At 45.3% G+C, this 13941-nt stretch overlaps 1 protein-coding gene across 8 annotated transcripts in view; it reads right to left on the bottom strand.

Annotated features, from left to right (window-relative positions):
* The window catches only part of STRN (striatin), a 384728-nt gene that overhangs the window by 146740 nt on the left and 224047 nt on the right, over positions 1 to 13941 (bottom strand). For all 8 annotated transcript variants that reach the window (XM_033939118.1, XM_033939120.1, XM_033939119.1 and 5 more), the window contains one exon: positions 204 to 379. In XM_033939118.1, coding sequence (XP_033795009.1) covers positions 204 to 379 — 176 coding nt within the window. The remainder of the gene's footprint in view (positions 1 to 203; positions 380 to 13941) is intronic.

Below are 13941 nucleotides of genomic sequence, written 5' to 3'. Positions count from 1 at the left end.
TCCAAACATAATCAGTGCCTAATTTAGGAACTTAAAATCTGGTGCTTAGCTATCTTTCACTATCAGTCTCATGTCTGGTAGATTGCTAAGATATAAAAATACAATTTAAACACTTCAGTTTTTAGGTATATTAAGTATCAAAATCAAATCAAAATCAAATCACAAGGACTTATTACAAGTGAAAAATATATTAATGTGCTTACTTTTTTGCTGGAGCAGTTTTTTGTAAATTCCACATTTTTAATGTATGATCTTCTGATGCTGTTATTAGCACCGGCTCAACAGGATGAAATGTTAAACCTCGTATTCCATCAAAATGGCTTCTTAACGTGAACTTGGGATTCCATGTCTTCCTCAATGCATCCTTGTTGTTTGCTATCTGTAAAAAAAGATTAGGTTCTTACCTTTGCTAATCTTCTTTCTTGTAAATCCACACTTTATTCCGGGACCAATGAGTTATTTCCCTCTAATCGCCAGGACTTTGTAGGAAGCCTCAGAATTTCAGAGACTTAAACCCCTCCCCACATACTTCACCACTGTATAAGTATTCCAGCTTCTCAGTCAGTATAAAAGCAGCCAGGAACATCTGTAGAGGACAACAAGAGAGATGGGAATGGGGAGAACTCCCCAGTAAGTAAATCAATTCTGCCTATAACAACAAATGCAAATCAGCAACAATGAAAAACGAGAGAACAGGCCATTAAACAGTATAAATCTGGATGACAAAACAATGCTATAGCGAGACACATCCTGCACTGTCAGAAGGGGGAATCTGAACCAGCCCCCCCCCCCCCCAACCTAAGTGCTAAACATATTCAGATGACACTCTTATAAAAGGCTGGTCAGAAATCCAGTTTACCAGTACTTGTAAAGGCAGACCATCAGTGAATCAGTAAAGAATAGGGTGCGTTCCCGGAATAAAGTATGGATTTACAAGAAATAAGATTAGCAAAAGTAAGAACCTAATCTTTCATTCTTGTACAATCACACTTTATTCCGGAACCAGTGGGATGTAACAGAACAGCCCCCAAAATTCAGGGTGGTAATGATGAGCCCGCTGCCAAACCAGAGACATCAAAAGCAGCATCCTGCTTGGCTGCCACATCAATCCTGGTAGCCGACCTTCAAATCTCATCCACAGAAACAGCTGATGACTCTGTCCAAGGGGATGACACTCTCTGTGAGGGGGGCTTCTTTCCAGCCGCCACATAAGCCATAGAAATGGCCATGCGAATCTACCTGGAAATGGTAACCTTAGAATTCGGCCTACCTTTGTGGGTAGGACCTGCCAGAACAAACAGGTGGTCAGAGAGGTGAAACTCGTTAGTGACCTCCAAATATCACAATAAAAGTCTGCACATGTCCGAGGACCGTAACACCCAGTCCTACTCCTTCGATCCAGAGGAAGCAAAAGCAGGAAGCCAAACTTAATTCACATGGAAAGCAGAAACCACTTTCAAAAGAAAAGAAAGAACAGTGTGAGAATCACAGTAGAATCCGTAATATGCAAAAAGGGATCCCTGCAGGAAAGAGCCTGGAGATCCAAGACCCTGCGTGCTGAAGTAGTAATCACCAGGAAGACTGTCTTGATTGTGAGATCCGTCAGATATGTCGGCTCCAGTGGCTCATACGACAGATAAGCCAGAGTGCAAAGAACCAGATTAAGATTCCAAGTCGGATAGGGAAGGCACAACGGAGGCCGAAGTTGCAGAGTGCCATGCAGAAATCGAGCTACATCTGGATGAGCTGTCAATGAGCCCCTAAGAGAAGGAGGACCAATACATGAAAGACTGGCAATCTGTACATAGAGCGAAGCTACCATTAGGTCCTTCTTCAGGCCATCCTGCAGAAACTCCAAGTCCCAAGGAATTGAAGGGAGAGACGGTCCACCTATCTCAGGGTGCACCAAACCTGGAAATACCTTCAAGCCTTCGCAATCACAGTCAAAGAATAGCCCCGGCTAGTTAAGGCCAAAGCAGTCTGGATTTTGCAGCACATTCAGACCCTTTGTGAGAAGATGAGAATGACCAGGTAGCCGATCCTGCTGAAGCTGAACCAAGTTGACATACCACGGCCGTATTGGCCAATCGGGTGCAACTAGAATCACTGGACTTTCATGGGCCGCAATCTGTCACAACAGATGCCCTTTATCATCGGCCACAGAGGAAAGACATAGAGAAGACCTTTCTGTAGCCAGGACTGAACTAGAGCATCCAGGCCTTCGCTGCCAGCCTCTCGACTGAAGAATTGATCGGCTTTCTAGTTGGCCGCAGTTGCCCTGAGATCAAACATGGGACACCCCCCACTGATCTACTATGCACTCGAATGCTCTTTAGACAGGGACCATTCTCCAGGGTCCAGCATGACTGAGAAACTCTGCTTGAATGTTGTCTACTCCTGCAACGTGGACTGCTGACAGAACCACAAGGTGTCTCTCTGCCCACCAGAAAAGAAGGTGAGCCTCCGTGGCATTATCTGAGAAAACATGTATGACTCGATGTCTGAGATGACTCTCAAAGTGAGGAAGAGCCAGCCGAATCGCCCAAAGCTCCAGGCAATTGATCGACCACTTGCGCTCTGAGGGTGCCCACTGGTCCTGAACAGGGACGGTCATACACACTGCTCCCAGCCTTTTAAACTCATATCTATAGACAGAATCACCCAATCCGAGATCCGGAAAGGAAAGGCCCCTGAAAAGTGAGAGAGGTTGCAATCACCAAGCAAGACTGTTCGGTGCCACAGTCATCCAGGGCAGGGATGCATGTAACAGTCCTGCTGGGGATTCCAGCGCAAGAGCAGACCATCCTGCAGCAGATGTAAATGGACTCTGGCCCAAGGGACCACATCGATTATTGCCGTACATGAAGGACACGGTACTACTTGAAAGGGTCCAGAGAAGTGCGACTAAAATGATAAAGGGGCTAGAGGAGTTGCCATACAGCGAGAGATTAGAGAAACTGGGTCTCTTCTCCCTTGAAAAGAGGAGACGGAGAGGGAACATGATAGAAACATTTAAGATACTGAAGGGAATAGACTTAGTAGATAAAGACAGGTAGGGAGAACGAGAGGACATTCTTTAAAGTTAAAAGGGAATAGATTCCGTACAAATGTAAGGAAGTTCTTCTTCACCCAGAGAGTGGTAGAAAACTGGAACGCTTTTTGGAGGCTGTTATAGGGGAAAATACCCTCCAGGGATTCAAGACAAAGTTAGACAAGTTCCTGCTGAACCGGAGCGTACGCAGGTAGGGCTGGTCTCAGTTAGGGCACTGGTCTTTGACCTGGGGGCCGCCATGGGAGCAGACTGCTGGGCACAATGGACCACTGGTCTGACCCAGCAGCGACAATTCTTATGTTCCCCTGATAGGAGATAGGCAGGAACACTTTGTTCTGTCCCATGTGAACCTGAACTCCTAGGTATTCCAGATCCTACGTTGGTTCAAGGTGACTCTTCCTGTAGTTGATCACCCAGCCCAGGTGCTGCAACAACTGTACCACCTGTTGAATGGCCTAATGCCCCTTGGACAGCGAAGGCACTCTAATCAACCAGTAGTCCAGATATGGGTGAACCAGAACACCCAGGGTGTGAAGATGGGCCGACGTCACCACCACCATCACTTTGGTGAAGGTCCTGGGTGCCGTCACCAATCCAAAGGGCATCACCACAAACTGGAAATGTTGCTCCAAGACATGAAACCACAGATACTTCCAATGGTCCAGGAACATATGAATGTAGAGATACACCTCAGTCAGATCTAGGGAGGTTAGAAACTCCCCTTTTGAAACCGATATTATCTCTGAGCACACTGTCTCCATGCGGAAGTTAGGCACTTTCAATGCCACACTGTCCACACCTTGAGGTTCAGATTCAGTCTCCAATCATTGGATCTTTTCTTTGGAATGATCAACCATCCCTCTATCCCAAGAGGAGGGGGAGGAAGACACCGGCCTGGCATAAGAACGGTTTCTTTGCTGGAGCTGCCAGCCCATTTCCTGTGGAATCCTGGCATTGGACCTACCAAAGCACAGTCTAGCAAATGAAGAGCTCCGTTATCCTGTGGATGGACCCAAGCATGGATGACAGCGTCTGAAGGGACGAAAATTAGAAGACCTCGAACCCCTGCAAGGACAGGATCTATTCACAGGCAGCAACTTAGGCTTGTGATCCTGTACACTGGCCATAAGGTCTATCCAGACCCTGACCAACAATAGCTGTTCTTTAAATAGCAACCTGTTCAAGGTCGCCTTAGAAGAGGAATTGCCAGACCCCTACAGGATCCAAAGCATCCTATGAGCCAAAATGGAATAGGCAGCAAGCTTTGCGAAAACTTTCAAGATGTCGCAAAAGGCATCGGCCATATAATCGTCACCGGAGATGAGAAAATCCAAGTCACAAAGCACCACAGTGTCAGGATCAACCTGGGGTGAGCAAGCTCCCAAGGGAACAATCCCTGAGCCCCGGTTTGATGTGCAGGCCGTCTAGGGGACTTACTGAGAAGTAAGGAACCCTCTAGAAGCAGACCTTTTCAAAAGGTCTGCGATCTCCCGCAGACAAGGATGTCCCCTCAGGGATCTCCACAGCATGAGGGTGAAAACAACATGAATGCAAAGCACAAACTACACGAAAGAAAACACAAGCAGAAAAGATAGTCTCCTAGAGCCTGGCTTGAAGGAAGGAAGACTGAGGAGCTGGGATACTTGCACGCTGATGTGGTATGAAGTGGAGGGGTTTAAGTCTCTGAAATTCTAAGACTTCCTACAAAGTCCTGGTGGGTAGAGGGAAATAACACATTGGTCTCAGAATAAAGCCCTGCTCCGCCCCTCCCCCCGACCAGCAAAAGACCCGATTTCCCCGCAGCAGCGGACTTTCGTTTCTTTCCAGAGCCCAGCAGAGAAGAGGAAGCGTGGGAGCCCTGCTCCGCCCCTCCCCCCGACCAGCGAGGGACCCGATTTCACCCCCTGCAGCAGCGGACTTGTTTCTTCCAGAGCCCAGCAGAGGAGAGGAAGCGTGGGAGCCCTGCTCCGCCCCTCCCCCGACCAGCAAAAGACCCGATTTCCCCTGCAGCAGCGGACTTTTGTTCCTTTCAAAGCCCAGCAGAGGAGAGGAAGCGTGGGAGCCCTGCTCCGCCCCTCCCCCCGACCAGCAAAAGACCCGATTTCCCCGCAGCAGCGGACTTTCGTTTCTTTCCAGAGCCCAGCAGAGGAGAGGAAGCGTGGGAGCCCTGCTCCGCCCCTCCCCCCGACCAGCGAGGGACCCGATTTCACCCCCTGCAGCAGCGGACTTGTTTCTTCCAGAGCCCAGCAGAGGAGAGGAAGCGTGGGAGCCCTGCTCCGCCCCTCCCCCCCTCCCCCGACCAGCAAAAGACCCAATTTCCCCTGCAGCAGCGGACTTTTGTTCCTTTCAAAGCCCAGCAGAGGAGAGGAAGCGTGGGAGCCCTGCTCCGCCCCTCCCCCCGACCAGCAAAAGACCCGATTTCCCCGCAGCAGCGGACTTTCGTTTTTTTCCAGAGCCCAGCAGAGGAGAGGAAGCGTGGGAGCCCTGCTCCGCCCCTCCCCCCGACCAGTGAGGGACCCAATTCCACCCCCGCAGCGCTGTCATTAGTTGTTAGAGTCCAGCCACGCCGCCCCTCTCCCCAATCTGCGAGGGACCAGACTCATTATACGCCACCACAAGTTAGAGTCTAAACACATAGGCGATTACCTTCACCAGAGAGGAGAGCGATCAGAAACTCCCTCCTCTTCAGAAATCCCTATCATAAACCATAATACCATTGCCTCAACTCTAACCAAAGAGTTACTAGGTCCAAAGAATCTTCCACCACACAAACAAAATGGAAAACCACGCATACAAAATCACACTTGCACTCCTTATACTCTCACTACTCACTTCAAACTGGCAAACCACAGGATATCACCTATCACCCATCCCAATTCTGACATCAACCTTCAGACAACCACATCCACCCAGAAAAATCCACACCACCAGAACCCTAACATCCTGCCCACTGACCAGCCTAGACCACATTCCCACGATCTGGGGAAAACGACCTCCACCAAAACATAAGACCACCACGCAAAAACAACAAGCACCAGCAAATAACATCCTCTACCTCAATCGCAACCTTAACTCCAACACAAAATACACCTCGCTAACCTGTGCCTACATGAACATAAGATCAATAAACCCAAAAGCAAATCTAATCAAAGACTGGATAATCAAAGATCAACTAAACTGTCTCTTCCTAGCCGAAACCTGGCTAACATCCAACACGGACCCATGCATAACCGAATTCTGCCCCATAGGTTACAAAGTAGAAATGGTATGTCGAGAAAACAAACGAGGGGGTGGCCTAGCGATTCTAGTAAAAAACAATCTCAACATAAAAGTGCTACACAAACAATCGACCACTCACTTAGATCTCCTTGCATGCCAACTATCCGACAACACACTCACAGGCACTTTGAACTGTCTACTATGCTACATCACTCCAGGAAAATGGAACACCTCAAAACATGATCTTGAAGAATTCATATTCCAGAACTCTCTATCCTCCTCATACAACTTGCTCCTAGGAGACATTAATCTCCACCTCGAAGACCACACATCCAAACAAGCAAACGAAATACTCTCATACCTCGACGCCCTATCCTTCCAGGTCCTCAATCAGGAACCCACGCACAATAAAGGCCACCAACTTGACATTGCAGCATTCACACCTCATAACCTACACTCCCCAAATATTCACATCACCAATGGTACATGGCATCCCTCTCTTTGGTCAGACCACCACAAATACACCTTCACTATCAACTGGCTTCAAAACAACATAAAATCTATGCCCCAAAAAACAACCTTCAAATCTAGACAGAAAATTGAACCAGCCACATTCTGGGACAAAGTGGACCCTGCACTTGACCCCTTAGACCCTTCAGACTTCACAAAACACTGGCGACCCTAAGTGAAACAACCTTGAATGAGCTAGCCCCAGAAAAAACCAAACACAGAACCTGCAGACCATCAGACAAGTGGTTCGACTCAGAACTCCACCTACTAAAAAGGCATTGCAGACAACTCGAAAGATCTTGGAGAAAAAAGAGAAATGACCAAACCAAATCTGCTTGGAGAACCCAAATCAAACTATATAACAACAAACTTAAGGAAAAGCGCAAAACATACTACACTAAACTAATTGGCACAAACAACCCCGATACAAAAACACTCTTCAACTTAGTAAAAAAACTTACAGACACAAACCCATACCTTGCCACTCAAGGCAACAAAACTCCAACAGCTTCCCAACTAGCTGACCATTTCAAACTCAAGATCATCAAAATCAGAACTACCTTCAACAATTCAACCACCATACTCAACGATTTAATAACTACCCCCACAACAGAAGAAGCCATAACAGCAGACAGAACATGGGCCACCTTCCCAACTCTACAATGGCCTGAACTGAACCGACTATATAAAAAATACAGCCACACCTCATGCGACTTGAACTACTGCCCATCGTATCTACTCACAAATGCCTCCCCTAAATTCAAAACCAGCCTCATGCAGTGGATACAAAGCACTCTCATAGAAGGCCAATTCCCACAAGATCTAGGAGAGATCATAATCACACCCATACTGAAAGACCAAAAAGGTCCTGTAGACACACCTACCAACTATAGACCGATCGCTTCGATCCCACTCTATGTCAAGCTGATTGAAGGACTTGTGGCTCAATACCTCTCTAACTACTTAGCTGACCACAATATACTTCACTCATCCCAATCAGGATTTAGATCTTACCACAGCACGGAAACACTACTAGCAACACTACTGGACATAGCCCGACAACACCTCAGTAAAGGTCACAGGATCCTAATTATCCAACTAGATCTCTCCGCAGCCTTTGATCTAGTTGATCATACCATACTACTCCAGATACTTGATGCAATAGGGATCTCAGGGGTGGTGTACAACTGGTTCCAAGGATACCTTAAAACAAGAACTTACAGAGTTAAGATAAACGATACGAAATCCAACAAATGGTCTAATCCATGTGGAGTCCCTCAGGGATCTCCACTTTCACCCATTCTATTCAACCTCTACATCTCTTCCCTTGGTACCACCCTAGATAACCTAAATGTAACATCCTTCAGTTATGCAGACAACATAACTATCCTCCTCCCCTTCGAAACCCAAGACAACTCCGCAACTGGACACTTGGAAACAACACTGGACGAAGTAGAAAAATGGATGACAAACCACAAATTAAAACTAAACTCGGACAAAACCAAATTCTTAATGCTTGAAACGGACAAAATCCCATCCATAACAGACCTGGAAATTAAAACTATCAAATACCCAATCCAGACCTCCCTCAAAATCCTGGGAGTGCTGATAGATAGATGCTGCACTATGCAGACGCAAATCAACAAAACTACCCAAAAAGCATTCTTCACAATGCGCAACTTAAGAAAAATAAGAAAATTCTTCGACAAAGAACACTACAGGATCATTGTTCAATCCCTGGTACTAGGACTTGTGGACTACTGCAATATCCTATATCTACCATGTCCTACAAAAATGATCAAAAAACTACAGACCATTCAGAACACAGCTCTCAGACTAATCTATTCCCTCGGAAAATATGACCACATAACTAACACCTACCTAGACTCACATTGGCTACCGATTAGAGCCAGAATCCAATTCAAACTATACTGTCTAATCTTCAAAGTACTCAACGGTACAGCACCTGCCTATCTAATCGATCGTCTAAACCGTAACCTTCCACCCAGAATAAGAAGATCACTGACACCATTCTCATACCCACCACTCAACGGCACTCATCGCAAAAAGCTTTATGATAACCTCATAGCAACACATGCAGCAAAACTCGAACCCTCCATAACCAGATTGTTAACCTCAACATCTGACTTCAAAGCATTCCGTAAAGAAATCAAAACGCTACTTTTCAAAAAGCATATTCAAAACACCTAATCTCACTCTCCTCTTCCACATACACCGACCAGGTTTACCCACTCCCTGGCACCATACCCTCAACCGACCAAAAAAAAAACAAAAACAAAAAAAACAAAAAAAAAACAATAAAATTAAAAATCAAACACGATTCATCCTACCGAATCATATTACCTATTACCTACCAACGCCTGGAAAAGATTTGATATGTAATGTAATATAACTGCTTTCATCTAATGTTACTAAGAATATACTCATTCTGTTACTATGTCTTACCCTAAATGTCATGTACCCTCCTGGAAATGTCCAGCTTCTTCTTATGTAATCCGCTTTGAACCGCAAGGTACAAGCAGAATAGAAATCATTAATGTAATGTAATGTAATAAAATGGGATTGTACAGGAAAGGATAGTTATTTACCATAACGTGTGTTATCTGGGGACAGCAGGCAGTTATTCTCACATATGGGTAACATCATCCACGGACCCTGGTACGGACAGTCTGAAAGTGAACTATTCGCACTGCATATGCGTGACTCCCTTCCCGCCCAAAGAGGCTCGAGGTACCTCAGTTCTGTAAGCAAGCTAAGAAGCCAACCAGGGGAGGAGGGTGGGATGCGAGAATATTTGCCTGCTGTCTCCAGATAACACCTGTTATGGTATGTAACTGTGCTTTATATCAAAGGACAAGCAGGCAGCATATTCTCACATATGGGACTCCCTAGCTTATTGCAATGGGATGAAGAATTGGCCATTAAGAGAATACATTTTGTAACACTGCTTAGCCGAAGTGACCATCCCTTCTGGAATAGGACTCCAGAGAGTAATGAGAGGTGAACAGAGGACCAAGTAGTTGCTTTGCAGATTTCATCAATGGGAGTGGAACGCAATAATTCAACTGAAGCTACCATAGCTTGGACCTCGTTTGCTGTTATATGACACCCATGTTGCAGCCCAGCCCGAGCATAGCAAAATGAAATGCAGGCTACCAGCTATGTAGAAATAGTTCTTTTGGATACAGAGTGGCTCAATGTGTTAGGATCAAAGAAGATGAACAGTTGAGGAGATGTTTTGTGAGACTGAGTTCTTTGCAAGTAATAAGTCAAAGCTCATTTGCAGACTAAGGTCTAAAGAGCTGTTGCACCAGGATGAGAATGACGTTTTGGAAAGAAAACTAGAAGCACAATCTATTGATTGAAGTGAAAATCTATGACCACTTTTGGTAAGAATTTAGGATGGGTGTGTAGGACTACCTTAACATGGTGGAATACCGTAAAGGGTGGGTCCCCCACCAACATCTGAAGCTCACTCACGCGATGTTTCAGAAGTGATGGAAATTAAAAACATACCACTGTCGAAGTGAGATATTTAAGATGGTTCAAATGGAAGCTACATCAAGCTAGTGAGCACAACAGTAAGATCTCAAACCACCGATGGCGGCTTAAGAGGTGGTTTATAAGCACATAAGCATTGCCTCTGTCGAGTCAGACCATAGGTCCATCATGCCCAGCAGTCCGCTCCCGCGGCGGCCCCCCAGGTCAATGACCTGTAGTGATTTATTACTCAAGAGCATTTTGTCTTGTATAGTAACCCTCTAATTGTACCCCTGGATTCCCTTACCCTTTAGGAACTCGTCCAATCCCTTTTTGAAACCCAAAACTGTACTCTGCTCAACTACCCCCTCTGGAAGCGCATTCCAGGTGTCCACCACCCTCTGGGTGAAGAAGAACTTCCTAGCATTTGTTCTGAACCTATCTCCCTTCAATTTTTTTGAGTGTCCTCTAGTTTTTGTTGCCCCCGCCAGTCTGAAGAATCTGTCTCTCTCTACCTTCACTATACCCTTCATGATCTTATAAGTTTCTATCATATCCCCTCTAAGTCTCCGCTTTTCCAGGGAAAAGAGCCCCAACTTCTCCAGCCTCTCAGCATACGAGAGGTTTTCCATGCCCTTTATCATTTTTGTTGCTCTTCTCTGGACCCTCTCGAGTATCGCCATATCTTTCTTTAGGTACGGCGACCAGCTTTAGGTACGGCGACCAGCTTTAGGTTTGATATTGAAAAGGTCTGCTATAAACCTGGAAACAAGAGAATGCGTGGCCAGAGATTTATTGTTGACCTAAATTTGGAAAGCACTGATACTACTCAGGTGGAATCTGACTGAACTGGTGTAAAAACCTGAGTTGAATAAGTGAAGAAGATATTCCTACACTGAAGATATCAAGATGCTGAAGATCACACCATGCTGAAAACCATGTCCACTTCTGTTGGTAGCATTGCCGCATGGAAAGTTTTCTGGATGCAGCTAAAATTTCTAACAGATCAGAGAGATCAGCATCTGTTGAGGCCAAGCTGAAAGGTAGCAATCTGAGTGAGAAGAGACGGAAAGATCTGCAGGGTTATTGGACCGTGAGCTGAAGTAGAAAGGAGAACAATGGTTGTTTGGGCCTTCGAGGAGTTACGTGGATCATGGTGGCTGATTGAGTGAGCAGGATCAGCGTTTTAAGTATGAGAGGAATTGGAGGAAATGGATAGAGGAACTTGCCTATCCTATTCAAAAGAAAAGCATCTGCTTCCAGACAATAAAGGAAGTTTGTGATTCTGGGTTGACATACATAGATCTATCTGAGGAGTTCCCCAATGAGAAAATATCTGATGTAAGACCTTGGAGTGGAGTGTCCACTCGTGGAGCTGAAGCTATCTGCTATTGTATTTTGTGCTCCTTGAATATAGGCAGTTTTGAGGAAAATATTTTGAGCAATTGCCCAATTTCAAATCTTCTCAGCTTTTTGATAGAGAGCCCATCCCTCCTTGATTGTCTATGTAACACATTGCAACTTGATTGTCAATGTGAACAAGGGGGACAGGATTGGATATAATGTTGAAAAGTCTTCAGAGCATTCAGAATCACTGAGTTCCAAGTGGGTTATGTGGAACTTCTGTTCTTGAGCAGACCAGTGACCTGTGTTCTGAGACTGTCCAGGAGAACTCCCCAAGCATATATGGACGAGACTGTGGTCCAAACATTCTGATGTGGAGGCATTTGAAAGAGCAACCCTTTGGAAAGATTTGACAAATTTATCCACAACTGAAGATATTGAGGAAGCGATGATGTGACTGCACTCTACTGAGAGAATGGATCAAGAGTTTGAGACCTTTGAGACGTCAGGGACCACTGAGCTGTTCTCAGATTAACGTGAAAGGGGTAACATGCACTGTAGACGTCATGTGACCTAATAAGATCATCACTGGACTGAGCTAGATTGCAGATGATAGACTTGATTGAAAAGTAGAACAAATGTTTCTGACTTTGCTGAGGTAGGAATGTCCTGAGTCAAACTGTGTCGGGCAGGGTCCCTATGAAGTATAGTGGTTGAGAGGGATTTTGAAAAGTTGACTTCGAATCCTAAATGTTGACTGTAGTGCTGTGAACTATTAAAGTTCTACCCACTACTATCCAGCAATTAATAGATTCTCTTGGGAAAGAGGTCAGGCTGAAACACAAAACTCTGTATTAAATAAGAACATAAGAAATGCCTTCACCGGATAAGACCCTAGGTCCATCTAGTCCGGCGACCCGCACATGTGGAGGCCAATCCAGGTGTTCCCTGCTGAAGACCTTGTTTACCCGTATCCCTCAATGTATTTTGCAAGAAGGTATGCATCCAACTTGCCCTTGAATCCTGGAATGGTGGTCTCCGTCACAACCTCCTCCAGGAGAGCATTCCAAGTGTCTACCACTCGTTGTGTGAAACAGAATTTGTCCTGGGCCTGTTGCCCCTCAGTTTCAGTCCATGACCTCTTGTCCGAGTCACATTTGACAATGTGAATAACGATGTTTCTTGCTCTATTTTGTCGAATCCTTTTAGTATTTGAAAGTCTCTATAATATCCCCTTGCAGCCTTCTCTTCTTGAGGTGAACAATCCCAGTTTTCCGAGGCATTCTTTGTAGCTCAAATTCTCGATACCTTTTACTAGCTTCGTGGCTCACTTTTGCACCCTCTCCAGCAGGATTATATCCTTCTTTAGGTAGGGAGACCAGTGTTGGATACAGTATTCCAAGTGTGGTCTGACCATTGCTCTGTAAAGCGGCATTATGACGTCCAATGATCTACTCGTGATTCCCTTCTTTATCATGCCCAACATCCTAGTTGCTTTCTTTGTAGATTTCCAAGGTCAGGTGGATGTAGACCGTTCATCTAGAGTCCCAGATGATTCTGAAAAGGGAACTACCCCTATGGCATGTAGTCGAACCAGAGCCAGCATTTGTAAAAGGAGAAGGGCATCTGCTGAGGGTTGACGAGGCCTCACTTTGAAATGAGGTATAGTGAAGAAATGATAACTTTAAGAACCCATAGGTGTCAATCAGAAATCAACATTGTAGATGACCCCAGATTGATTGAGGAAAAGTCAGAGAAAGAGAGAGAAAAGAGTGTTGCTCTTCAGAGGCACATGAAAAAAGGCTGGTCATGTTCATAAGGAGCTGCCTTGTGAGGTTGCTGAGGCTGCTGTTAGTTTTGCTGCTTTTGCGGCAGCAGCCAGAATGTAAAAAGTATATCATCCCTGATTTGAATAGGAAATAGACTTTGTGCTAGTCAAAGCATTCCAAGGTCTTTCATGTTGTGATAAGTTGTGCATAGCCGCTACAATGGAACAAGAGACTGTTAGCCATACTAGGTGTCTCATAGTCCCAGATATTTCAGCCTGTGAATTTGATAATATTCTAGAAGGTGCTCTGAAGGACTATACTGCTCAAAGCCAAAAAAAGGATTCTGGTTGCCAGCAGAGAAATTCAATAAAAGTGATGTTCAAATTTGACCAAAGCACAGCCTTGATGCCCTAGAGGTGCTGAGGCAGTTTTGACGTACTGGAATATTTGTTAAGGGTTGATTCCAGCAGTAATGAGTGATGTGGGCCATTAGACGCTGGACAAGAATGAGTACAGTGTTCTTGGAGCAACCATGATACTTAAAGG

Source organism: Geotrypetes seraphini, chromosome 3 (assembly GCF_902459505.1).
Source record: "Geotrypetes seraphini chromosome 3, aGeoSer1.1, whole genome shotgun sequence".
In the NCBI taxonomy this organism is placed as follows: domain Eukaryota; kingdom Metazoa; phylum Chordata; class Amphibia; order Gymnophiona; family Dermophiidae; genus Geotrypetes; species Geotrypetes seraphini.
Note: the sequence above shows the minus strand (reverse complement) of the source record. Positions and strands in the feature narration are given on the sequence as shown.